We start from the raw sequence: 25,950 nt of genomic DNA, 5'->3' as shown, positions 1-25,950 counted from the left end.
ACTTCCTCACATTGGTGTAAGACACACCGATGGATACATTGAAGTGGACCACCACAGTGAGTGGTCCACACATACCCAAAAGATCCTATTGGTAGAAAGCAGCATCTTTCTACCAATCAGAGACATGCATACTAGCGGGGCTCTGACAGCCAGCCGCTGCCAACCCTTTCATAGATGATAAACAGTTTTAGCAGCTTTTAGAGGAAGATCAATTTACAAACAATACAGTTCTCATTTTACCTTAAACTAGCTACTTGGAGTCTTGTCTAAGTTAACTTATATTTGTGTATTCAAATATAATTAACCTAAGTAATTACTAAGTACTTACGCTTCCTCATACACGTTGCGCAACGTGTAAGCTAAAGTAGTGAGTCAAGTTAGACCCACTACACCTGGTAGCACTTCGTAGTCCGTCCAACGACCGACTGCTTGACGTTCGTACGCGGTGTACGAACGCGGAGCCGAGAACCACATGAGCACGGAGGTGCCCATGGAGAGCTCCAACACGCCTGCAACGCATGTTGCACGCGCTGACTGCCCCCACCTGTCTGACCCAGAGTGGGAGGCCCTCCAACGACTGTCAACAGTCATTGGAGAAGCGGCGATAGCTACAATGCTGCGTACGCTATCGCCGACGGAGCAACATGGTGTTGCTCTGGGGTTCATCATGAAGGAGCAGCGTGAGGCTGCTTCCTCAGTGACGGCGTCGTCAGGGACGACACCGCGTGCTCAACCATTAAAGTTGAGCGTAAGCAATTACGTGGGAAGAGAGGGCGAGCCTCTCCTCCGATGGTTTGTCGAGCTCGACACAGCCATAGCGGCTCGACGCATCGTCGACCCGCTGTCGAAGGTCGCGTTCGCCATGTCCTGCCTTGGCGGACGCGCAAGGAGTTGGGCGTATGGGCGCCGACTCTCCGATCCTACGTGCTTCAGCACGTACGAAGTGTTCAAAGAGGAGCTCAAACAAGCGTTTGAGCCCCCGCAAAACGAGTTCCGGTCGAGGGCGGAGTTCCTCGACCTTCAGCAGGGTAAGCATGACGTCCATGCTTACGCGCAGCGCGCACGATATTTGGTATCAAATATCGTGACTAACCCAATTGACGAGGCGACCAAGGTCGTCACGTTCATGAAGGGGCTTAGAGATGGGCCTGTGAAGACCTATCTCTTCCGAGAGTACCCGAGTACTCTCGAAGCTGCGATTACTCTTGCCATGCAAGAAGAGTTTAGCCTGCGGCAGGCTAAACTACATGTGAACGTACCGAGGCCGCAACCGCGCCCGGTAGCGAGGCCGGGAGGTCCAGAACCAATGGACCTCTCGAATGTAACAACTGCTGGTTACCAGCAGCAGGGAGGTAACGTGCGATGCTTCCGTTGCGGAAGGATCGGTCACTTTGCACGGGAGTGCACAGCTCCCATGCCCCCTGGAGGTGGCCGTCGTGGCGATGCTAGGCATCGCCGTGGACCAACAAAAAACGCGAACATCCAGTAGGCGCGGGGCGCCCTACTGGTAATGCAGTCGCGCGTGCCGACATCGGGCACGCGACACTGAGGACTGCAGCCCCCAGTGAGACCAGCTCTCACTGCAGAAACAAGATGACAGGCCGAACCTAGTCATCTTGAGGTTTACTCGAAGAGAGCGAGTGACTCTCTTCGAGCTTTGGTAGATTCAGGCGCGTCGAACAACTTTGTTCGACTACGAAGCCTGTCGAGACTTGACTTCGAGGAGGTAGATACACCTCGAAGTCTTCTGGAGGTACGACTGGCAACAGGTGCCATCGTGAAGACCGAGAAGCGCGTCGTGAACGTGCGCTTCTCGTACAAACAATGAGTGTTTGTAGAACACGTTATCGTCCTGGACCTGGACGATAAGTTCGACGTAGTAATGGGCATGCCGTGGCTTGCACGGCATGATCCGGTAATAGACTGGAAGAAGCGCACGCTCGTGCGCTTCGGCCGCGACAGCGGAACAGAGAGCGATGGCCCTGTTACCGCAGCGCACGCACCAGCAGGTGCGCGCGGCCCACCAGTCGAGACAGCGCTTTATGCTGCTGTCCCGGAGTGCCCAAGAAGTGCGCGAGGGCGCGCACAAGTGAGACCCACGTCGGCAATGATGCCGACGTCGGAAGAAAAAGATGTGTTGGTTCCGGGAACCAACACCCACGTTCAAGCGTGTAAGGGACAGTCCCTGACCCGAAGCGGTCAGGTCGACAACGACGCGTCGGCTCCGGGAGCCGACGAACCCTCGGTCATGAGGGGCTCCGCCAATGAATGGCGTCGAGGTGACGAAGGCGTGTCAACTCCGGGGTTGACGCTGCAAACAGTGCGGACGGTTGCAAACGTACCGCACTGACGCAATTACATGCTGTCGTGCAGCCGGGCTGCACGACGAAGCGCCATGCGATCAAGCCGGGCTTGATATCGCGCGCCCGCAGACAGGGTCTGCCGGCGATAGGACACATTACCGTGCAGCCGGGCTGCACGAAGGAAAATGCGGTCAAGCCGGGCTTGATACCGCGCGCCCGCGGACAGGGTCCGCCGGCGAACGACTGTCCACGGCCGGGCCTGGACAAGAAGAACAACTGTGCGGAGCCGGGCTCCGCACAACAAGAAGACGGCGCAAGCGGAAAACGCTGCGCAAGTCTCGGTCCGGGACCGAGACGCAACAAGAGCAGTCTGCTGGGCAGACTGCGGCGGTGACGCCGAATGTCAAGACGCTAAGCGTCTTGACGCGCACCGATGCTGGATTCCAGTATCGTGAGATGGAACTCGCTAGTCCTCCGACGACGGCGTCGGAGTTGACTTCGCTTCCAGCCATGAGCTGGAAGCGCTTCACACGCGACTTGCACGATGGACGCATCGAGCAAGTCTGCGTTCTTTCGGACAGCGAAAGAACGGCGAGCGAGAGCGAAGAGCTGAGGCAGCTCTTCATGGGAAGTACCACTGAGAGTGAAGACACTCTCAGTGCGAAGACGAAGCGAGAGCGCTTCGAGGAACAAGGTTGGGACTCGCTGAAGTCGAGTACCTATTACGAATTGTTGAGGGAGTACAAAGACGTACTCCCGGAAGAGATTCCTGCGGAGCTTCCGCAGGATAAGGGCATTCAGCACGAGATTGATCTCGTGCCGGGCACGAAGTACTGTGTCACGCGGCAGTGGCCGAACAAGTGAAAGCGATCGACGACTTCTTTGAAAGTCGTCGTAAAGCAGGACAAGTGCGGGAATCAAAGTCCCCGCACAGTGCTCCGACGTTCTGTGTCAAGAAACCACAGGGCGGATGGCGCATCGTTCATGCGTACAACAAGTTGAACGATGCGACGGTACCGACGCAAACGCCGATACCTCGAAAAGATGTTATCATCGATTCGATGGCCGGGAGCACCGTTTACAGTGCTCTCGACTTGCGAGATGGATTCTACCAAATCCTAATGCGTGAGAGGGATATCCCTCTCATGGCAGTGAGCACGCCAAGCGGCATGCTCTGGGAATGACTAGTAATACCACAGGGGCTTAAGAACGCCCCTGCGACCTTCAACAGGTGCGTGACGCACTTGTTGCGCTCAGTGCGCGACTTCGCGCCGAGCTATTTCGACGATGTGTTCATCCACAGCCGAGCTGTGGACGGGAAGACCGACGTAGAGATGCACAGGGTGCATCTCCGGAAGCTACTTGAGCTTATGCGAAAGCATAAGCTCTACGCGAACCTGAAGAAGTGTATCTTCGGGGCGAGCGAGATACCCGTCATCGGGTGTCTCGTAGGAAAGAATGGCGTTCGCCCTGACACGGAAAAGGTCAGAGTGATAAATGAATGGCCAACGCCTTCAAGTGTCAAGGAACTGAGGCAGTTCCTTGGCTTGGCCACGTACTTGTGCAAGTACGTGGAGGACTATGCGGGCAAGATCCGCCCGCTGTCACAACTTCTTAGGAAAGAAGCTGTGTGGAATTGGACAACCGATTGCCAAAAGGCATTCGATGCAGTCAAGCGGGGCTTGACAGAGGCGCCGATCTTGGCAGTGGCTGACCAAGATCGCCCATTTCACGTAGTGCGTGACGCATCCGACTTCGCGATCGGATGTGCGTTGATGCAGCACGATCACGAGGGCCGTGATCGTGTCGTCTACTACCAATCGCGTCAGCTGAGCGCAACTACCCGGTGCATGACAAGGAACTCCTTGCCATGAAGTACGCACTCGCAAAGTTCCGAGTGTATTTGCTTGGAAGTAGACCATTTGTGGTCTACACCGACCATGCTTCACTGCGTACCGCAGTGAAGTCGCCACACATTTCACAAAGAATGGCGAGATGGCTCTCATTCTTTGCGGAGTATAACTTCCGGGTCGAATACAAACCCGGAAGACTGAACGTGGTGGCCGACGCGTTATCACGTCGGCCGGACTATGCGGAAGCTGTTGACGTCAATGCCATTGACGCCATGCGATCGAGCAAACCCACATCATCTCTGTTGGATGATGTGAAGGCCGCGTACGCGCATGACGCGGACGCGAAGCTCTTGCTGGTCCATGGCACAGCGCCTTCTGACAAGTCCCGTCAGAAGCTGCCCAAGCACCTTCGAGCGCGTGCACACCGCTTTCGTGTGCACGACGGACTACTGCTTTACAATGCAGTCGACGACAACGCGGTCCGCGTTGTCGTGCCAAATGACCATGACCTGCGACTCAGGATCATGTACGAGTATCACGATGCCCCGACTGCGGGACATCTCGGACGTGAGAAGACTTACGTCCTTCTCACGCGCGACTTCTACTGGCACCACCAGTATAGTGGGTGCGCAAGTACATCCGTGCTTGCGAGGTATGCTAACGCGTGAAGCCTGCGCCATTCGCGCAGGCTCCTTTACAATCACTACCGACTCCGTCGGAGTGTTGGAAGGCCATGTCTTTGGACTTCATTTTTGGTCTTCCCCGGACAGCGGAGGGAATACCGGTGTTGTGGTCTTCGTCGACCGCTTCAGCAAGATGGTACATCTTGCTGCGGTGCCGGCAGAAGTGACCGCGAAGCAGACGGCCCGTCTGTTCGTCGACATGGTGTTCAAACACCATGGCATGCCGACCGACATCGTGTCGGACAGAGACCCGCGCTTCACAGCGCACCTGTGGCAAGAAATGTTTACACTTCTTGGGAACCGACTTTCGATGTCGACTGTGGGTCATCCGCAGACGGACGGTCAAACCGAGCGCGTGAATCGCGTGCTCGTCGATATGTTGAAGAGCTACGCTCACTCGTTCCAATACTGGAGCGAGTGCTTATCGATGGCAGAGTTTGCCATCAATAACTCAGTGCATGCCTCGACCGGGCATACACCGTTCTACGCGAATGCCATGCGGCATCCACGTCTACCGAGTTTACTCGGAGTGATGGCCCCCACTTTAAGTGGGGAGGATCTACGACTGCAATACAGCAGCCGCAGAAACCGCCGACACTTGCACAGTGTCAGCTGCAACAATGGACAAACCACATGAGTCTGCGCAGGGCGCAGACTCCTCCACCAACAAGGACAACGACCACGGGTCTGCGCAGGGCGCAGACACTGCAAGAACCACGCAGAGGCCGGGCCTCTAGCGGAGAGCGAGCTGAATGACTTCAGCTCGGATGCAATCAACTTCATTAACAAAAGACAAGCCGTAATTCGGTTTGTCCAAGACACAATAGCAGCTTCTGTTGATCAACAGAAGCTGAACGCAGACAATGCGGGCAGAGGCAACACAAATGAATTCAAAGTTAGTTCATTGGTTTGTTAGCAACTCAAAGCCTGCCTAAACATGTAGTTTCGGATTTCGGAGCAAGCAAGTTTGCTCCGCGCTTCATCGGGCCGTTCACTGTGTTGGCACGGCACGGCAACGCATACACGCTAGACATACCGTCTAGCATGCGCCTCCATCCGACCTTTTACGTCGGACGGCTGAGGCCATACCTGCAGCACGAGCCATCTAGCTCGGCTGACCCGAAGTCTCGGCAGGAGCCGAGGCAGAAGCGGAAGCCTTGGCCTCGGCGACGAGCAACCTCTCCTCCAGCGCGCGGACGCGCTGGAGCAACCCCTTCATCTGGGTCCCCAGCTCGACCTGGATGTTCGAGGCGGTCTGCGAGACCGCCGCGACTTGGGCCTTCTGGTTCGCCAGCTCCTGTTTCAGGGCGGCGAACTCAGCGCCCTGCAGACGCTCCACGGCGGTCACCCGGTCGTGGAGAGGCGCATACTGATCAGCCCGGGGCTGATCATACCCGGGGCGTGTTCCCACCCCCGCCACCGCCGATCCGTGACGCCCGCGGCTCAACCCGCTGGATTGTTGAGCGGATTGTTGACCATAGTATCCCGAAAACGAACCCTCAAGGGGCTCGTTTTCGTATTCGTTGGAGAGGATTTCCTCCCCATCGAGATACATGGGAGCCGCGGAACGTCTTGCTGGAGGACGTTCCGGAAGTGGTGAGGGCGTACGAGGAGCAGTACGCACTGGCACAGCGGAAGTAGAGCGAGCGCTGCGATCATCGCCAGCGCCCGAACCCTCACGTGCTAAGAATTTAGCACGGAGCTCTTTGAGACTCTCGGGCACACGGAACGACGTGTACCCGTTCAAGTCGCGGTCGCTCAAGCGGACCGCGCCCGGGAAGCACTTCGTGCACTGAAAGCCCTCGGGCACAGCGCACGGCACATTTGCCTCCTCAGCAGCAACATGAAGTTGCTCCAGCTTTCCACGCTTCGAGTACGTCTCGAAGCGATCACGCGCTTGCTTAATCCGATCACGGTAAGCACTCGGCCTCTTGTTGAAATTATCAACAAAGGCGTTCCAGCTTTGACAAAGTGCCTGCCATTCGGGCACTTTGCTGCGAGAAGAGGTCTTCTTGCTTTGAAACCATCGGAGCTCATGAAAGAGTCCGATGTAGTAATCGCGCCTTTGATGCGTTTCCGCATCAAAGTGCAGCTCGGCAGCCACAGCGTCATCTTTGATGGCGCAGCGGCACCTCATTCGGAGGTACCGAGTTCCCAAACCGGTCCGTGATCTCGGACGCGGACGGCATCCATGGATCGCGCGCTGCAGGCGCAGCGCGCGGAGAGCCTTGAGCTTTAACATCACGCGCTGCAGCAGCAGCGCGCGGAGTACTGAGAGCCCCAGCTGAAGCGAGTGGGGTATCACTCTCAGTACGCGAACGCTTCGAACTCGAAGCGTCCGATTCGTCCCCTTCACGCGGGCGAACGTTCTTGGCGTGAGGGTCGAGCGATTCGCTCGACACTGAGTCTTTACGCTTTGAGGGCGAGTCCTCCTCGCCCTCCATGTCTTCATCGTCGTCGTCGAAGTCGACGACGTCGCCGTACTTCGCCTTCTGGCGTTCGAGTAGTCGTCGATGGAGAGATGACTCCCCATCGACTTTGCGGACTTCTTCTGAGGCGCGCTCATCGTTGAATGAGCGCGGATTTCTTCTCCAAACGCGGAGAATTGACGAATGGTCAATTCCAAAGATTGACGTGCGGGGACCCCGCGCGTCTAACCTTATGGGGGGATGGTGTAACGGGGTTACACGTACAAGTGGCTGCAAGCCACTTGTGAATTTAACAGATAGGTTATCTGTTAAACGTTTTGGATACTTCCTCACATTGGTGTAAGACACACCGATGGATACATTGAAGTGGACCACCACAGTGAGTGGTCCACACATACCCAAAAGATCCTATTGGTAGAAAGCAGCATCTTTCTACCAATCAGAGACATGCATATTAGCGGGGCTCTGACAGCCAGCCGCTGCCAACCCTTTCATAGATGATAAACAGTTTTAGCAGCTTTTAGAGGAAGATCAATTTACAAACAATACAGTTCTCATTTTACCTTAAACTAGCTACTTGGAGTCTTGTCTAAGTTAACTTATATTTGTGTATTCAAATATAATTAACCTAAGTAATTACTAAGTACTTACGCTTCCTCATACACGTTGCGCAACGTGTAAGCTAAAGTAGTGAGTCAAGTTAGACCCACTACAGTCTGCGCCGGAATGGTGGCAGCGTTGAGCTTGTTAACCCCCCCCCCAGCGCGAGAGCCTGTATTAGACACGATTGGACAAAAAGCTTATCCTGTATTAGACACGTTAAGGAATTTATACTTCGTGTTTGTATGGGGTCATACAAACTTGAAGTCATGCAGGGGTAGGTGTGGTTCCCATCCTTTCCCCAGCAGCCTGCAAAGTCGTTCGCCTAGCTTGAACTTCGTATTTCCTAAAAATAAGGTGCCACAGGTGCTCTACAAATCAGCATTGGGGATTGCAGGTACTGTCGCATGCCATCCATTGCGAGGTCACTTCCGAAAAAAAACCGCTGGTGCAGAGAGCTCTCGCTGCCTCTCGTTTGGCTTCCCCCGCACCGAACCAACAACAACAGCTGCGCCGATGGCTTTCCGTGCGCGCTGGAAGGAGCTTACGAAGGCCGGATGGACCTCGAAGAAACCGTCGGGTCTCTCAGTTGACCACGTCTACATCAAACCCGGAAAGACCAAGGAAGACGTTGAGAACGAAGACTTTTTCATCGGCGCCGAGGCTCTGATGAAGTACCTGGACGATTGTGATCGAGGTACGGTGCAGTGGTATCTATATTCTGTTATACAGCTGCGTCTTACAGTTTCTATTATATGATGTCTAATAGCGGCGCTAGAGAAGGAGAAACGCATGGAGCGACGAACCTACGAGGATGCGATTTCTGCCCAGAATCGACAAGGTCAAGTCGGTGACCGCGATGGAACGATGGAGACGCATCAAGCGAATAGTCAGAGTGATGTCGCTGCCCACTTCGTGGGTGAACAACAAGAAGGTAACGTTGAGTAACGTGTATTTGATACGACATAGACCTGACTCTATCGTGTACTATACTGCCAAAACTACTGCAGAAGCTGCTGGTGGGAGTCTCATCCCAACCTCCCCCCACATCAACGACAATGAACCTGGCGAAGACCGCGATGGACATGATAACTTGCCAGATGCTACGCAGGACCTAACTCCACAGTCACAAGGTAAATATTGATAACTTGTATGTTACATGCTCCTCCGCTAACCCAAACGCGTATGTTACAGTCACATAGACAAGGATGTTTCGAGTTCAAGCCGTGATCGTGTTGGAGATTTCATTCCGATATCTCCTCACGTCGGACGCGATGACGGCGATCACGTTTCGAGCCATGTATCATCGGCTTCGACATCAAGGGTGGCGGCTGCAGCGAGTAAGGAAATCAAGCATTGTAAGGCCGTGTGTTTAGGTACCGATGGTTTAAGTGTGTTTGATTTGTTTTGTAGGATCGGCGTCAGTTCAAACACCAACGCGAAACCTTCGCCTGGCTTTTGGTCGAGCTGACTCGAGCAGCAAATATGACCCGCCTGCGAGCGAAGAAAGTGACAATTACGGCTCTGAAGACGAAGCGAAAGATGAAGAAGAAATATACGAGGAAGAATGCACCTCAGTTTCTATTGGTAAGCCTATTGTTACATACATGTACATACAAGATACGAATACATCTTACGAACTTCTATCGTGTATCGTACAGATGACCCAAACATCATGCAACCTGGAGAAGACGTTGGTGACTACAAAGTACTGGATTCAGACGGTGAAAATGAAGCCAAGTCGATGTACGATGAAGACGAAGAAGTTGGCCTCCCGGAACCAGCTGCAGAGGAGTCTGCTTCGGCACCAGACCTCCTTTTCAACCCATCGCTGGTCAAAACGGTGGGAAGGCTGTCTGAGATCGCCCGCGGCGGTGTACACGCGGACGTTCTAGCTGACATGAAGTTCAACGGATGGACTGAACCGACGAATGTGACACCCTTTCCGTACATGCACGAGCCGTATGACGCACGGCCACACGGCTGGATACAAGAAGACTACCCTAATATCTATGGTGGAGAACATGGACCTACGGCTGATGCACTTGCTGCCGCACTGACCCCATCCGGGGCTTTCTTTCGCTTTGCCCCACCGCATTTGTGGGAGGTAATCGCCGGCGCAAGCGATGACTACTTCAAGGACCACCTGGACCAGCGGGTGGCTACCCAGTACGCCAAGCAGCAGGTGCGAAAGGAGAAACACCCGGACTTCGAAGTTCAGACGCCGCAACAAATAAAGGAGTTCCTACAGTCTACAAAGGATATCTCTGGTAGGGATTTATGTGTATTTATTGGCTTGCTGATCGCCAGCACCATTGCGCCGAAGAAGGAGAAGTTTGAGCATCACTGGAGAACTACTGACGAAGGAGCCATATCACGTGGCTGTTTCAACCCCTACATGACGCGTGATCGTTTCACCCATATATCCAGAAACCTGCATTTTTAGTAGCAATGAAGATCCACATGCTGCAAATGATCGTGCATGGAACTTCGTCCAGTGATTGACATTCTACAAGAATCATTTCAAGCCAACTTCATCCCACCGCCCGTCATGGCCTTCGATGAAGCCATATTACCATCAAGATCGAGCTTCAATCGCATGCGCGTCTAATGAAGGACAAGCCAATGGTACCTTGATCCCGCCATCTATTACCAAGCGAAAGATCCGCGCGCGGAAGCCGGCGGCGGCGGAGGTGGCGAGTGGCGACGACTACAGTAACAGTGATGGCGGCTCAGGAACGAGCGATGGGGTTGGAAGCGCCGCGCAGCAGCGTAAGCGCGCTCGGCGAAACGCAATGTAGTTTGTTCTGTAGCTCATCTGGCTCTTTCTTTGACTTGATTTCAATATACACCCGCGTTATCGATTGTCATCTGACTTGAATCTCTAAATATCGACAACTACTTGCTCAGGTTTTAACTCGCGACTGTGCTGTTTTTGCTCTTGTTGGACACATTAGTCTGTGTATGGTGTATTGAGCAGACACGTTACCGTGCTTAATACACATTATAGCTGGGCTAGCAACTACGGGTTAGGGGCACGTACTGACTTTTGCCAATACACGATTGGATAAGTATGGACTACATTATAGGTGCCAATCACTAGATAAAACGATAACGTGTATAGGGTTTCGGCCAACGGTGGGAACTCAGAACGCTCGCGCTGGGGGGGTTAAAAGCATGCATGATGCGCCACTTGCCATTCGGCTTTCTGACACAGAAGATGGGCGTGGAGTGCGGAGACTTGCTCTCGCGCACCACGCCTGCCTCGTGCTTCGCACGGAAGAACGCGTCAATTATGTCGCACTGCGCCTTCGGTAAAGGCCACACAGTATTTCGTTCCGGGAACAAGGTAAATCTCGTGACGCACACCTCGATCCGGAGGGAGCCCCGAGGGCGGGTCCTTGGAGACCACATCCTGGTACTCCTTTACCACCGGGTAGAAGGGATCCGAAGGGTCCTTCAGGATCGCGGACCCGCTACGCGCATTCGGCACCTTCTTGGTGTCCTCGAGGACAGCTTCATCAAGAAGCGAGGACGAGTTTAATTCTTCTTCAGGCCGTATCACAACCACCTCGGCCAATTCACCAGCCTTCAAGGCCTCACTAAACTCGACCAAGGACATCTCGTCCTGCTCCAAGAGAGCCTCAAACTCGGGCAGGGCGTCGAGACTGATGTTCCCGTCGACGTCGCCCGTCACCCCATTCACAAGTGTGTAGAGCCGCTCGCTCTCGCGTGGAGCCATGCCGCTCGACACACCATTCCCGACTCGTGCGAGTTCAGACGCCTTGCACCTCGAAGCCAGCGCACGGCGCCGCTGCCTCCTCTTCGCCGACGTGGTTCGTCGCGAAGATACCTTCAAATTCGCGCCTCTACCGGCGCCAGGTGTTGCCACCTCATTCAGCTCTGGAAGAGCTCCGGTGTCTCGACCGACACCCAACGAAGTGCTGCGCGATCCACAGCCTCCACTCAGTGGATTATGTGCCACTCCACAGTTCCTCGGCATCATACCGACCGTGCCAACGCTGGCACGCAGCAAGGCGCCGCCCTCAGGCGCGCTCCCGCTCAGCGGAATTAGTACCGCTCCACATCCCTCAGCCGGGCATCGCCCCTGGCTCCTCGGCATCGTGCCGACCTTGCTTTCAGTAGCACACAACAGTGCCTCGCCCTCCTGGCTATCACCGCTCCGCGGAAGTCGTGCCGCTTCACGTTCAGCGCCCGAGTCACGCTCGGAACGCTCCCTCTCGACACACCCAGTGTCCACCAACTCGGAAACTCCGATATCAATCACGTTGACCGACTCGGTCCAGTGCTCGCGCCAAAAGCGCTTCTGCGTCCTAGTAGAGGTGGGTTCACGACTCGCCAAAGATCCACCAGGAGAGAAGCGCGTAGCGCCTAACGTCTTCGACCTCCAGTCGATCAATAGCTCGTGGCGTTCTAACCACGCCATACCAAGGATGAGGTCATACCTCGAATCCAAGTCCAAGACTAGACAGCGTTCCGAGCTGTCAAAGTCAAGGAACTTTACGCCCAAATCCATGGGGACTTTGGGCACCGTGACACGAGTGCCCGTCGCTAGACGGACAATGACAATGTTACGCGTACGCGCTCGCAGCGCCTCAGCATACAGCTGACTTCCATCAACTGTGGAGCGCCTGACGTAATTGCCAGACGCCTCCGAACCAATCAGGAACGTCCGCGGCTTTTCAAAGCCCTTCACAGTTGCTTGGATGACCAGCAAGCCCGGCTTGCATTTCCATTCCGTGCTAGAGAGTACGGCTCTCTTCGGGGCTAAGCCCTGCTGACCTCCACTTCTCTGAGGCTCAACAGAACTTAGTTCTTCCCCAGCAGGCCGCCCCGCGCCTACTGGGTGTCGCCGTTTCCCCGCGACGAACCCGACATCCGGTCCGAAGCGGTTCTTCGGCTCGAGCGAGCATATTGCGGCTTGCGCAGCGGACAACCTGGCCTCAAGTGGTCGGTGCTTCCGCAGGTGAAGCACCTGCGAATACCACGGCGCTGCTCAGCAGCTCTGCTTCTTCGTCTTCAGTGTAGCTGAGGTCCATGGGCTCGGGGCCAGCCGATATGCTCGTCTGTGCCGCGCTCCAGCCCATGCGAGCCGACTTGAAGTTGTACTCGGCATTCATTGTCACGGCAACGGCTTCCTCAAACGATGTAGGGCGGGTGCGGAAGACTTCCGTGCGAGCCACTCCTGTCCGAAGACAATCCATGAACACCGTGACGGTGACCGGCTCCGGCAGAGGCTCAGCGAACATACTCGCAATGAGCGTGCGCAGCTCTTGGACGTAGTCCACCAAATCCTTCTTCCCTTGGCGAGTGGCCAAGAACTTGGAGCGTACGCGGTACGCGTGGTTCGGTGGCGAGAACACTCGCGAGAGCTGTCGCTTGAGCTCATCCCATGTCGGGAAGGCTTGGTCCACCGACGACCCGCCTGCAAGCACCTACTCGCGTGCTCGTCCACTGAGCTTGGAGATGGCAAGCGCTACGCGCTGGTGCTCCGATTGAAGCAGGGCGGAGCCCATGGCCATCTCGATCTCTCGAATCCAGAGTAAGGGATTTTCTCCCTCTAGACCTTCAAACGTCTTGACACTCAACATGAGTGGTTTGGGTCTAAAAGACCCGCTCTGCGGCGCGGACGACACCATCGTAGGTGTCGTCGCGTTCATCCGTTGCTGGATGTGCTCCAGCAGAGCATTCTCAAAACTTGAGAACGCCTCCAGACGCGCGTTAATCGCGTCCGGGCCTTGCGAGGCTAGGTGCGCTACGCCCTCCGGTCCCAACAAGGACACCAGCTTTTTAAGCGCCTCCTGTTGGCCTGGGGCCAGGTTCGCGAACGCAGCGTATTCCATCCTCACAGAGGTACAGTCTGGCAGACTCAGGTGAGGGATTGACTACAAGTGCTACCAAGTGCAGCGGGGCTGCCGTAGCTCCTTGCACAGAGGAAGGTTTAACGACTCCGAGAGTCCAGCAGGGTCCTATCCGAGGACCTGCTCAGAACAAGTCACAAAGACTTCCTTGCAAAAGGCAAACTGAACTGATTTCTTTACTGCGGCTTCGCCGTCTAAGGTGGAAGTATCTGCACTTCACTATCAGCTATAACTAGCTCTAGTTCATTCGTAATGGTTGGCCCGCGGCCGTACTTCATCCAGGGGTAACCCTTGTGTAAGCTACACCAAGAGGGTAACCCCTCGTGTAACCCCGTTACATATGGAGAGTTGTCCCCGAACGATCTTTTTTTTTTCAGAACACCTAGTACATGATTTCTCCGTATGAACAACCCCGGTTCGGAAGGTCTCGACCGCAGGCATTTCAAGCCAAGAGATCATTCGGGGACCCGGGTGGTGGACCCGGGGGGGAGGCGCAGTTCGAAGGTTGAAACAAACGACATATACGCTGAAAAGGAATAGATTAATTGGTATTAAAAAAATTGCACAACGGCAGCGGATAGAGCGCATAACCGTTTTTCTTCTTGCAATGCTGATGTTGGAGGCTTGGACCGGAAAATAATTATTACCTGATGTTCTCCCCTGCTCGTCTGTTGGGCCTCCACAGTCACTGCTCGCCTGTTGCAAGCACTATTTATCTGTTGCATATCGACAGAGAATCAGCACTGCATATCTGTTGACCTTAAACCCTGTTATCGAAAAGCATACCATGAGCACAATGTAGTAGATATACAGTATATCTTATGTATATTGTCACCGTGTTCGGATGAAGTGTATGATATACTTCATCCGAACATGGCAACTAAAACATTTAAGCAGTGGTCAGTGAGGACGAGGGTGGCTGTGACTAGCACATGTACGAGAATAAATATCAGGGCGTGCACAGCTCGCAAAAAGAATAGACGCACACGCCAATACATGTTGGTAGGACGAAACTTAACAGGCTAGCCCACTCCGCACTCCCACGTTTACCGGCCAACAAGCAGTGTTTCCTGGATCCATCTACGACTTGGTCTAGGTAAACAACGAAATAGCATATGAAATTTACCAGGTTAACAGGAAAGCATACCCGTTGTGCCGATGGTAACAGCTGAACAATACTAATGGCATGTGAAAATAGGGGCCACAGCTACTGATCAGGCGGATAGTGGTAGAGTAACAAATACTAATAATTAGCAGCCACTTGGACCACTGAGCAAGGGTAGGAGTAAAGGGAGATAAAGTCGAGAAAGCCGAACGAGAAACGACGCGAGACGTAGGTGTTCACGGGCTCGTCGATGAGCGAGACGAAGAAACTGGCCGGGTGGCTGTAGTGAGTGGGCGGCGCAGCCGGTGCGGCGGCGGCATCATGAAGGCGCACTGTCCCTGCAGCGACGAGAACAGCACGTCCCTCGTGGCCCACGAGTTGTCGAATGTCGAAGTACAGTCGTAGATCTCTGGACGACTGTATGCGTTGTTGATGTTTAACCGCCTTGTACGTGTATTCGAGAGATGGCTGGTTGCACCTATGTTACTCGATGAGCAGGAGAATGTTGCACCAATGTTACTTGATAGCCCCAAACGACAGTTCTTCGAACTGCGAATTGATCATATCCACCTGATTATTTTTCTGGTACTTGGGTGACTGCCCTCCGCAGCCACCAGTTCTCTTCACTAGAAAAAGGTTTATGCCGTGTTCTCCAGTACAAGCGCAATGCCCTGTCCGCCGCCAATGCAAGCCGAGCCCACCGCGTACTTCTTGCCCGTGCGCTGCAGTGCGTGCGCGAGGTGCGCCGTGATGCGGCTACCCGAGGCACCCAGGGGGTGTCCTAGTGCAATGGCACCTCCGCACTGGTTCACAATGTCCGGGTCAAGCTCCAGCTCCTTGACGCACGCGAGCCACTGGGCGGCAAAGGCCTCATTAATATCGTAGATATCGATGTCTGACTTCTTAAGCCCCGCACGCTTGAGCGCGCCCGTGATGGCGGGCACGGGGCCGATGCCCATGATGGTAGGGTCCACGCCCGACACCTGGTAGCTCACGACGCGCGCCAGGGGGGTCAGGTTGTGCTTCTTCACAGCCTCCTCGTTGGCCAGCAGCACGGCTCCGGCGCCGTCCGAGATGCCCGAGGCGTTGCCGGCCGTGACCACGCCGTCCTTCTTGAACACGGGCTTGAGCTTGGCCAGCTTGGCCATGTCCACGGTGCGCGGGGACTCGTCCACGGTGAACTCCTCGGTCTTGCGCCCGGCCTTGACCTCCAGCGGCGCCAGCTCGGCGTCGAACCAGCCGGCGGCCTGCGCCTCGGCCCAGCGGGTCTGGCTGCGCAGCCCGAAGGCGTCGCACTGCTCGCGCGTGATGCCGTGCTTGTCCGCAAGGTTCTCGGCCGTCATGCCCATGGGCGTCTTGACGTACGAGTCGGTGAGCGCCGACCAGAGCGTGTCCTGCAGGTTGAGGCCGGCGCCCAGGCCCACGCCGAAGCGCGCCTGGTGGCCGTACACGGCCAGCGGGCTCTGCGACATGTTCTCGGCGCCGCCGCAGAGCGCCACGTCCGCCTCGCCCAGCAAGATCTCGTGCATGCCGCCCACGACCGACTGGAAGCCGCTGCCGCAGAGGCGGTTGATGGTGAGCGCCGGCTTCTCGATGGGCACGCCGGCCTTGAGCTGCACGTGGCGCGCGATGTACGCGCCGTCCGGAGACGTGGGCGCCACGTTGCCCACCTGCACCATGTCCACGAGCGCCGGGTCCAGCTTGGCGGCGGCCAGAGTCGCCTTGGCCGCGTGCGCGCACAGGTCCGTGGCCGTCACGTCCTTGAGCTTGCCGCCGAAGTTGCCGAAGGGCGTGCGCTTGGCCGCCACGATGTACACGTTCTTGAGCACCATGATGTGCGAGGGCGGGGAATGGAGGAGGCGGAGGAGGAGACCTGGCGAGACGCGGGAAGATCGGGGAATGCTACAGGAGGCCCTACGACTGACGTCGACGCCCGTTGAAGTTGCACCGGGATGCTGACGTGAACAGGACAGGCAGGAATTGGTAGTAAAATCACGATTAGTACTACAAACAACTACTAGTATAGTACTAAAACTAATAGTATTAGTACAATTCCACGTATAGTCGCTAGTACTAAAATAGACTTTGTAGGAGGGGTTCACGATATTAGTACTAAAAAAGCTACTAAACACCCTACTAAAATCCAGGATGATGTTCAAGGTCAATATCTTCAAAGGACGCGCGCAATGGGTGGCAAATGGGTGGTTGCCGAGCTGCTCTGTCGTATTCTCTCGCTCATTTTGCGATTTCCTCCCTGAAGATCGCAACCGGGTCCGAGTGAGGTGCTCCAATGCCGATTGCAGTTTGCATGATGTGACGGAAACGGCGCCTTGTTGCATCTGCAGTCATCTTATTCATCATGCCTGCAGGAATGAACTCTGGGGTGAGGCTGATCTTTCCAAACTGGACGGCTAACACTACTAGAGTCCATGGTTTGCTAGCATCTAACGCGGTCACCTATATGCTAAGATTTTGCAGGCCAGGGTGTGTTTTAGATCATTCGACCAACTGGACGGTGAGCCCTCCCGAGCAAGCAGCCAAGGGATATCAGTGTCGAGTCAGGCCACGGAGGTGGGTGACGCTACTCTCGCGGTATCTGACAACCTTACTCAAACAACAGCGAGTTGTGAATCTGGTGTTGGGTTTTCGGCTGATACTGGTCATTACAAAACCTCCCGAGCTCGGGACGCTCATTGCTCCTCAACAGCATTTCAAGAGATAGTCATTTCGACAAGTTCGTTTGGAATGAGTCCTCTCAGCACACATACGAGCAATGAGCGCGCCCAGCATTAGTTAGTTCTTTATCACAACGACGAAGAGATTGAGCAGATGAGGAAATGCGAGCGGCATCTGTGGTAGTTATTTTACCCATTTTAGTAGTTAAACTTTACTATTAGTAATTATATTATTTATATTCGCACCCAAGTAGTCAGATTAATACACGTAGTAAACCAAAACTGTCTCACGAGTTATTGATATTACTTAAGGGGTGAAATCGATATTAGTACCAACCCTCGAATATAGTAGAATGAATTTCGGTGCAACACAAGAGGCACTGGCAGAAACAGAGAGGTTGTGTAGCTTAGAAGCAGAACCTACTTCACGATAAAATTCAGAGCTTCTCCGTGCTTTTAGCACGGCTTAGTTTGGACCTTCATACACACCGATAGCGCATATGTGGTGTATGAGCTTGGAACTTACACAACACGGACCTCGTTTAAGATCGTCACCCCCCTGGCAACCGTTCACAGCGCAGGCCATACTTCGTTTGTCGAATTATGACACGGTTTCAGAACTGGTGATCTTCTCAGAGCGACGGATCGAGAACCAATCAATTTTGAATTGCATGGTGTCGGTTGGTGTTAACTCGCGAATAGCACTCTCTGAGCACTATATTAGTGTATTGAGTCCAGCAAAATACTATTACTATTGAATACTGTATTATTCGGTTGTAGTACTACTGCCGCCTAAAACCGGATATTAGTAATGCTGAAAGATATTATTTTTGCAAGTTCTATACATACGTGGACATTGGGCATATGATTATGTATGAATTATATCGTTCATGTAGATTTAACCATCGAATATGGACTACTACTACGTCTCCATCATCAGCACTACTAGCCTTGATTAAATTTACTACTTTTGACGCAACTTCAACGCTGCTGCTAGTACAAGTGAAGACGAAAGCAACTGGTGGCAGGTGTACGAGATTCTTCTTATCTACTCGACATAGTGGGGCAAAAATGTTGTGCGTGGCATAGAGAACGGATCGCTGGACGATCGCAATGCATGCTGCGCTGGGTGGCACTTGAGTTTCGATCGTTGTTGTCGTCGATTACCTAAATACTTTCTTCATATGACGCCAATTTGGCTGGGGGCTCCAGCGGGGGGTCCAAGTAGTCAAAAGAGTCGCGACGCCGCTTGCGTCCGAAGTTCTGGCGCTCGATCTGCCATGCCCGTGCAAGCTCGTTGAACTTGAACAGCTTGGTCGTCTCCATGACGTCTGCGTTAAGGGCGCGGGCGTAGCTCGCCTGGGTGAACACGGCGCCACTAGGCACAGCGGTCGCGGGGATCGACAGGATATCTCGAGCGAGCTTTGCTAGCGACGGGAAGCGCGTTTCATTCGACTTCCACCACAAGAACGGGTCTGACCGCTTGTCGCGAATGAGTGTTGCGTCGAAGAAACGATCTACCTCGTCGCCGTCGATGGTGTAGTCGGGCATGCCCTCGCCAATATCCAGTAGCTTCTCGAACGTTGTGTACGCAGCCGAAGCATCATGCCGCGCGTGGTCCTCATCCAGCCGTGCGTCCGACAAAGAGTCGTAGACGTTCGTGCGCAACATTTCTCGCAAAAATGTCTTCTTCGCAGCCTTGTCCACGGACTCGTTTGAGAACCGCGGGTCTAGAATTTTTGCCAGCCGGAAGTATGGCGATGAGTGCTCGGTGTGGTACGACTCGAGGCTTGCTTTCACCTTCAAGCACACCGTCTGAATCTTGGTGTAAGCACTCGCAGTGAAGTCTGAAGCCGACGCAGCGGTACTCTCGCAAAGCCCCACGATCGCCTTGCAGACATTGATGGAGGTGCTCAGCGAAATGTGCTTCTCGTCGCTCTGGCACGTCGCCATCTGCATACACTTCTGCAGAAAGGTGGCTACCCACACTAGCAAGTCCCACTCGATCTCTTCTAACAGGAACACGTTCATTCCGTTGGTAGCGTCGCCATAGAGGGCATTGATGGTGTCCTTGATTTTGGCGCATTCCAAGATCATTGTGATAGTTGTCGTCCAGTTCTTGGGTGAGTCAAGGTTGGGTAATGACTCTGGGTAAGGTAAGCCCATATCGGTTGTGCGCAGCGTGAGGTGCTCCTGGTTCTCGGTCGCAGACTTCAGCAGCGAAAGCAGCGAGCGGAGCTTGACTATCTCGTGTCGGATCTCCTTCAGCGCTGCGAGCACGCCGACGTGAATGAGATGGCCCAAACACGTCACGTTCCAGTCCGGGGAAATGTTATCTATTCCTATCATCCCCTTGATCTTCTCACGCAGGAAGCCCATGCCCACAGCAGACTCGTTGCCCATTGGCGTGACGCCGCAGAGCAACTTGTTGCCGAGACCCCAGTTGATCTGAAGCACATTGAACAGCAAGTCCGACATGAAATATGCGTTGAACTCCGGTGGACAGCCTTCCAGGCCAACTTGGATGGTTTTATACTCCCACTCGGCATTGATCCAGTGCAGATGAATGGCCACATATCCTTTGTACACCAGCCCCGACCACGTATCACACGAAAACGTGATCCGACCGACTGCCGAGCGACTGATATACTCACCCACGCGCGCGAACAACGCGTAGTACTTCCTCTCCATAGCTTTCTGCAACGTATCCAGCGGAGGGATCACCGGCCTCATCCCGGCCGCCGCCAGCACGTCCAGGAACTTTTCATGCTGCAACACCCCAAGGTCCTGTTGGTCTTCCACGATCCACTCGATCAGCGCGCTGCTTAAATTCCGTAACCTTTGTCGCTTCAAGCCTGCGACCAACCCAACACGACGTCAATATCCCCCTCGAGCACCTCCCAGGCCGCTGCGCGCCATCCATTTTACCTGCTGCCTGTTCGTCCAGCTGCACCACGACCGTCTCCTTCTTCTGCAATGCCGCGGGCTTCTTCCCAGCTGCAATGGCCACCGGCGCACCATTGGCCGCCGCTCCGTTGGCGCTCTTCTTGCCGCGCTTGCCCGTGGGCGTGCCGTTCGGGAACTCGTTGTGCCGCTTGGCGTGGCGCATCATGGACGACGTGCCGTGCCTCGTGCTGAAGATCTTATTGCACACCGAGCACTTGGCCGAGTCGATGAGGCCGTCGCGCAGGCCGCTGCTGGACACGGGCGTGAAGGTCTCCCACACGACGCTCGTGAGCTTCTTCTTGCGCACCGTCTCCTCCTCGAACGCCGCCGGCATGGCGTCCGCGCGCTTGGCGGGCAGCCCACCGGCGCCGACACCGACGGCCTCAATCTTGCCCGCCTCTGCGCCCCGCGCGGGGATCTCGGCGCTCGCCCAGCTGTGCTCGTCCACCGTGGTCCAGGCGCCGCCGTCGTGGCCGCGCTGTGTCGCTCCGCTGCGTGTTGCGCTGCGGGTTTTTACGAAGTAAAGGTGCGAATTACGCGGCGAGTTAAGCGTCGCGCGGCAATTAGTGACGAGGTATTACGAATTAGTGTACACGCGCGCAGGCAGGAATACGGTACGCACTCGGCACTTGGCTGCGACCAAGCGAGCAATTCACCAGTGACCCGAGCGATCGATGCCGGGTGCGCGGGTTTGCAACTCACAGGCGGCGGCTCCCTTGACGGGTTGAGACCGCTCATTGGACGAAATGGGACACTCGCCAATTGTATGGAAAGGGGTAAACGGGTTCGACTGGCTCCCGCCATTCCCACCCGTTTTCGAACGGCGGGTCAGCCCATTTTGTGTGGCGCACACAACCCCACTTCAACTTGACTTTTTTCACAGCTTGATGGTCTCTGTATTAACCTACACTAAGTTACTTGCCAGTTGCCATTCTAAGCCAGCGCCTCGTTCTTGAAGAACCTGTTGATGAGGTCCAACGAAGCCGCAGGCTGGTGCGTCGGGACCATGTGGCCAGCGTTGAACACGCGAACCAGAGCCAGGTTCTCGAACGCTCTCGCCACTCCGGCATTCGTCAATTCGGCAGGGGGGTGTACCACGTCTCGAGCCAGGAACGGCTTCTCCTCGGCCAAGTTGAAGTTATATTTGCCTTTCCATTCAAGCGCGTCGATCCAGGCTTTATTGCCGAACCAGTTGCACATGAGATCAGCGTCCCCGACGTAGAGAAGCACGCGGACTCCGTCGTTGAGAAGATCGGCGACGTTGCCAGAAAATGACTGCAGGAAGTCGACAGTGAAGTCTGCGTCCACGTCTTCGCTTCCACCCACCCAATCACGATCGACGTTTAGGTACTTGCGCACCACGTCTTGCTTGAGGAAGCCTTCGATTAGTGGCACACCATGACAAAATCCATACTCCACCCAGTCGCAATGTTCTCTGATGTCGTATGGGTTACGTCCGGTGATTTTCTCCGAGAACGGCCCAACTAAGTGGTCGAAACAGAATGGTGCTGATTCATCACAGACTGCATCGGTCGGGTTTTGCTGACAATCTCGCGCTTTCTCGAGGCATTCCACGGTATCAATCTTTAGCTGCTGGGCAGCTTCCTCGTGCAGCAGCGTGATATTGTAAGGGTTATCCAGCATATCTGCAGAATGAGAGTACTACAGAAAAGTTGAGATTAGAAGCTACGTGTACGAAAGCAAGATCGCACACACCTGAATAATGGGGTCTGTCCAGCCATTTCCAATCGCGATTCCTTGCAAGTTGATCTTCTTTTCCTCCGAATCGTTCCTCCGGCTCTGCTCCCAAATGTGGTGCGCTGCTGCGGGAAGATAGTGACCGGCGTAGCTCTCCCCTGTCAAAAAGAACTCCCGCCCATCAAACTCCGGGTGCCTCTCAAGGAACCCTTGCAAGAACCAGAACAAGTTCTCGCCCACATCGTTTTCATTGTAGTCGCGGTCGCCTCCAGAACTGTAGGAGAATCCAACCCCAGAGGGCTGATCCAACCAGATCATGTTAGCCTCGTACGTCCAAGAGTACGGGTGAACCTTTGTTGTAAGGTCAGGCTGAATGAGGCAAGGACCGTTCTCGTTGAACAGCGCCAGCAAACTGGATCCCCCAGGCCCTCCCGTCAGCCAAATGACCAATGGCGCCGTGCTCGCGTTGTGCTTCGCCTCGAAGAACCAGTAGAAGTAGTTGTCGTCCTTCTTGTTCGCAAGCTTGATGTACCCGGCCTCGTTCTTGGTATCTCCGCAAATAAACGCGTCGGCAGGCACCGCCGCAGACTCGTCGTCATGGTCGTCGAAAAACAACCTCCAGACGCTCAATCCAGACAGAATCACCGTCGTCACAATGCCCAATATGATCAAGCACCGCTTGATCTTGAGTTTGTTGCTAGTAGAGCCATAGATGGCTTGCACTGCTGGCAGCAGCCGGGTCTTCTCGCCGTCGTGCGCCATGGAGACAAGTGTGCAGGACGCTGGCAGATGGGAAATGAAATAAACTGACGTGGATCAAAGGTATCAATGATACCTCTGACGATCGATTCGCAATCATTCCGTGTTTACGGGAAACCAAAGTGCTCGAATGGTTCGACCCTAGGTGTGCGGTGTACGCCGTGCACTGCTTCGCCAACTTTTCGTCTCCACGCCGAACGAGTTGTTCATTCTGCCCAGTCCGTGCTCGCTCTGCAGCATCACGCCATCATGGTCCGCTCCGCTCACAGCGTCCTGAGCATTGGAAACTCACCTGCACGACAGTATTGGCCAGGCCGTTGCTAATGGCGATGCCCTGGAAGTGAGACGTCTCACCTTCGCTGCTCGGTGGATCTTGTGCACCGCCGCAGGGATGTAGTGTCCGGCGTAGCCTGTGATGATCAGCGGTCGGTCTCCGAACTCGGGGTGTTTGTCCAGGAATCCCTGTAGTAACGCGTAGACGTTCTCTTCTCGTTGTGATCGGCAACTGTATGTGGAGTGGTTCAGCCAGGGGACGCCTACCAAAAATAGGGAAATCACCCAACATAGATGCAGCAGATATGACAGGACATAACGAGACATAAACATCGTGAGACGTAAAAACCGTCTCAATAAACAGCCCTACCCCTATGTTTATTTGTGTAGCCATCTTAAAAGTTATTGTTGAAATTTGTATAGAATATGTAGACCATCACTCTGCAGATGTCGCTGCCATATATCATCGACATAACTCATTTCGTGCGCACCAGCTTCAACCTCTCCCTTTCGAAAAATCGCGGCCAAGTGACAAGTGCTCGGCAGCGCTGCGTGCAGCAACAAAGAAGACGTACCGCATAGCCCCTGTCCTAAGCGAAGTTTTGTCCTAAGCGAATTTTTATTTTAGCCAATGAAAACAATGCATTGACACCGCATGTCTGTAGTTAAAATTCCACGTTGACCAGCTAATTACAGGCTGCCACCAGCCATTCGTTCTCAGTGTTCAAAGTGCTATGGGTAGACCACGCACCACAGGAACCGGCAAAAAGCCAAAGCGCTACACCCGCATTGCAGTCGACTATACGCACAAGCGCCGCCTTCTCGAATTCCTGGCTGCTGGCTATTCTGTAAACGAAGCTATTGCACACTTCTACCCAAATTGCAGCGAGTCCGATACTCTGCGGAAACAGAAGCAGATTTCAAAATGGAAAAAGCAACAGGGTCACATTGTAGCGGTCTGTGATGAAGGAAAGGGTCACCTCAAGAATCTACGCTACAGTGGACAGGGCACCGTCCTCTCTAGTGACGCTGAAGGTGCTATTGTGCTGTGGATCAACTCTATGCGTAAGGATGGCTGTCCTGTTTCGTGCCAGATGCTTAAGTACAAGGCGCTGGAAGTTGCAGCCGACGAAGGACTGTCCCTCGCAATTTTCAAGGCGTCTCATTCATGGCGCCGTCGGTTCATGCGCAGACACAAGCTATCTATTCGAGCGCGGACTCGCCAGGGTCAGACCACGCCAGAGGACGCAGCACTCGCGAAGGAGAAGTTTAGCAGGGAGGTACGAGCTGCAATCATTGAGCACGGAATCAGCAACGTCTACAACGCTGATCAAACCGGTAAAAACAACAGCTACATAAACCTGGGTTTTGTTAGCTACACTAATCGATGTGTGTGTGTGGTGCTGTTCTAGCTGTCTTCTTCGAGTACCTACCTAGAAAGACTATTACCAGCAAAGGAGCTAAGACGGTTTGGGTCAAGTGTAGCGGCAAGGGCAAGGAGCGTGCCACTGTGATGTTGCTGGGCGACTGGCACGGAAACCAGTATGCGCCGTTCGTCATTTACAAGTGCGGCACGTCACGACATAAGAACATTCAAGACGAGAATGACGCAGTTCGGCATGGCTTTAGCGTTCGTTTGTGGAAAGAGATGTTTGGTCTTCAAGCGCTACATGGCTGTCGCATCTACGGCAACCCTACAGCATGGTGGAATTCCTACATCTCGCTCCAATTTCTGCGGTATCATTTCGCCTATCGTGATAACATGGACGAGAAGCTGTTACTTCTGTGGGATGACTTTTCGGGACATTGGACCCAGGAGGTGCTGGACTATGCTGCGTCGATCAATGTCATACTGATGAAGGTGCCTCCACGGTATACGTATGTATGCCAACCCGCTGACGTGGCCTGGAACCAGCCATTTAAAAGTCGCCTGCGGCAGCGCTGGGTTGACTACCTCCGCGCTCAGATTGTTGACCATCATGCACGTGAGAAAGAGCGAGCGGAAAAGCGGCGTCAGCTTGATGAACAAATTGCGGTCATCTCTAGAAACGAGATGCAAGAGGTTGCTAGAGTGGAGATTAGCCGCATCCAAGAACAAGAACCGAGCGCAGCTTTCGAAATGGTGGCGCCAAAGCGCGTTGATATTGCGTCTTGGATTGCAGAAAGTTGGAACGACCTTAGTGCAGAGACGATTGTTAGCGGGTTTGCGAACGCAGAGCTGCTAGGTGACACGCGCAGGGTAGAGTCTCCAGTTGAGTATCGAGCCATTGACCACATTACAGATCTTTTGGCTCAGTTAGATGCCTTTGGCGCTGTAGGCAAACAAGTTTGTAGTGATGATGATTATTCCAGCAGCTCCGACGATGAGTTTTTCTAGATGCACAATACAACACATTACTTTGATGAGACTTAATTGCGAAGGTAACCAAGCGAGCTTGGACACGTAGCTCAATTGGGAAAGAGCACCGCAATTTATGCGGATGGACGCGGGTTCAATTCCCGCCGTGTCCATACTTTTTGATTGGTCCAAAATACCAAGAATTATTATAATTTTTACTTTTTATCATTTAATTCTGAGACTTGGCAACAGATGTACCGTAAACTGCATACATTGCAGTTCGCTTAGGACAGGGGCGATGCGGTACGTAGTATCTTGACTAGCGAGCAAGTCGAGTCTATTCTAACATCTCTAACGTGCACAGCAACCATGGTTCATCTCGTCCACTCCACCGTGCACTGGAGCT

At 54.1% G+C, this 25,950-nt stretch overlaps 8 protein-coding genes across 8 annotated transcripts; 4 read left to right on the top strand and 4 right to left on the bottom strand.

The window, feature by feature from the left end:
• Window positions 1-8,537: 8,537 nt before the first annotated feature.
• IUM83_03403 (uncharacterized protein) lies at window positions 8,538-9,070 on the top strand (the record flags this gene model as incomplete). Its single annotated transcript, XM_067927402.1, has 4 exons — window positions 8,538-8,565; window positions 8,638-8,802; window positions 8,879-9,001; window positions 9,063-9,070. 4 exons carry the CDS (start codon window positions 8,538-8,540, stop codon window positions 9,068-9,070), a joined length of 324 nt encoding a protein of 107 aa, XP_067791866.1.
• Window positions 9,071-9,142: 72 nt separating this feature from the next.
• On the top strand, window positions 9,143-9,763 carry IUM83_03402 (uncharacterized protein; the record flags this gene model as incomplete). The annotated part of the gene is made up of 3 exons (XM_067927401.1): window positions 9,143-9,208; window positions 9,282-9,455; window positions 9,530-9,763. 3 exons carry the CDS (start codon window positions 9,143-9,145, stop codon window positions 9,761-9,763), a joined length of 474 nt encoding a protein of 157 aa, XP_067791679.1.
• A 3,069-nt stretch (window positions 9,764-12,832) lies between these two features.
• On the bottom strand, window positions 12,833-13,732 carry IUM83_03401 (Gag protein; the record flags this gene model as incomplete). Its single annotated transcript, XM_067927400.1, has 2 exons — window positions 12,833-13,314; window positions 13,456-13,732. 2 exons carry the CDS (start codon window positions 13,730-13,732, stop codon window positions 12,833-12,835), a joined length of 759 nt encoding a protein of 252 aa, XP_067791785.1.
• Window positions 13,733-15,493: 1,761 nt separating this feature from the next.
• On the bottom strand, window positions 15,494-16,687 carry IUM83_03400 (3-ketoacyl-CoA thiolase, mitochondrial; the record flags this gene model as incomplete). The annotated part of the gene is made up of 1 exon (XM_067927399.1): window positions 15,494-16,687. One exon carries the CDS (start codon window positions 16,685-16,687, stop codon window positions 15,494-15,496), a length of 1,194 nt encoding a protein of 397 aa, XP_067791972.1.
• Window positions 16,688-18,697: 2,010 nt separating this feature from the next.
• On the bottom strand, window positions 18,698-21,214 carry IUM83_03398 (zinc finger bed domain-containing protein 1-like; the record flags this gene model as incomplete). The annotated part of the gene is made up of 3 exons (XM_067927397.1): window positions 18,698-20,385; window positions 20,459-20,979; window positions 21,099-21,214. The coding sequence occupies 3 exons, from the start codon at window positions 21,212-21,214 to the stop codon at window positions 18,698-18,700; spliced, it is 2,325 nt and encodes a 774-aa protein (XP_067791748.1).
• On the top strand, window positions 20,641-21,000 carry IUM83_03399 (uncharacterized protein; the record flags this gene model as incomplete). Its single annotated transcript, XM_067927398.1, has 1 exon — window positions 20,641-21,000. The coding sequence occupies one exon, from the start codon at window positions 20,641-20,643 to the stop codon at window positions 20,998-21,000; it is 360 nt and encodes a 119-aa protein (XP_067791928.1).
• A 195-nt stretch (window positions 21,215-21,409) lies between the features above and the next one.
• IUM83_03397 (Serine protease family S10) lies at window positions 21,410-23,356 on the bottom strand (the record flags this gene model as incomplete). Its single annotated transcript, XM_067927396.1, has 4 exons — window positions 21,410-22,138; window positions 22,193-22,956; window positions 23,201-23,225; window positions 23,288-23,356. 4 exons carry the CDS (start codon window positions 23,354-23,356, stop codon window positions 21,410-21,412), a joined length of 1,587 nt encoding a protein of 528 aa, XP_067791739.1.
• Window positions 23,357-23,940: 584 nt separating this feature from the next.
• IUM83_03396 (NPP1 protein) lies at window positions 23,941-25,583 on the top strand (the record flags this gene model as incomplete). Its single annotated transcript, XM_067927395.1, has 2 exons — window positions 23,941-24,544; window positions 24,619-25,583. 2 exons carry the CDS (start codon window positions 23,941-23,943, stop codon window positions 25,581-25,583), a joined length of 1,569 nt encoding a protein of 522 aa, XP_067791925.1.
• Between the last annotated feature and the right edge of the window lie 367 nt (window positions 25,584-25,950).

The sequence above is a fragment of the Phytophthora cinnamomi genome (genome assembly GCF_018691715.1).
Source record: "Phytophthora cinnamomi strain GKB4 chromosome Unknown Contig38, whole genome shotgun sequence".
Lineage (NCBI taxonomy): Eukaryota > Oomycota > Peronosporomycetes > Peronosporales > Peronosporaceae > Phytophthora > Phytophthora cinnamomi.
This window is presented reverse-complemented; position numbering and strand designations above follow the sequence as displayed.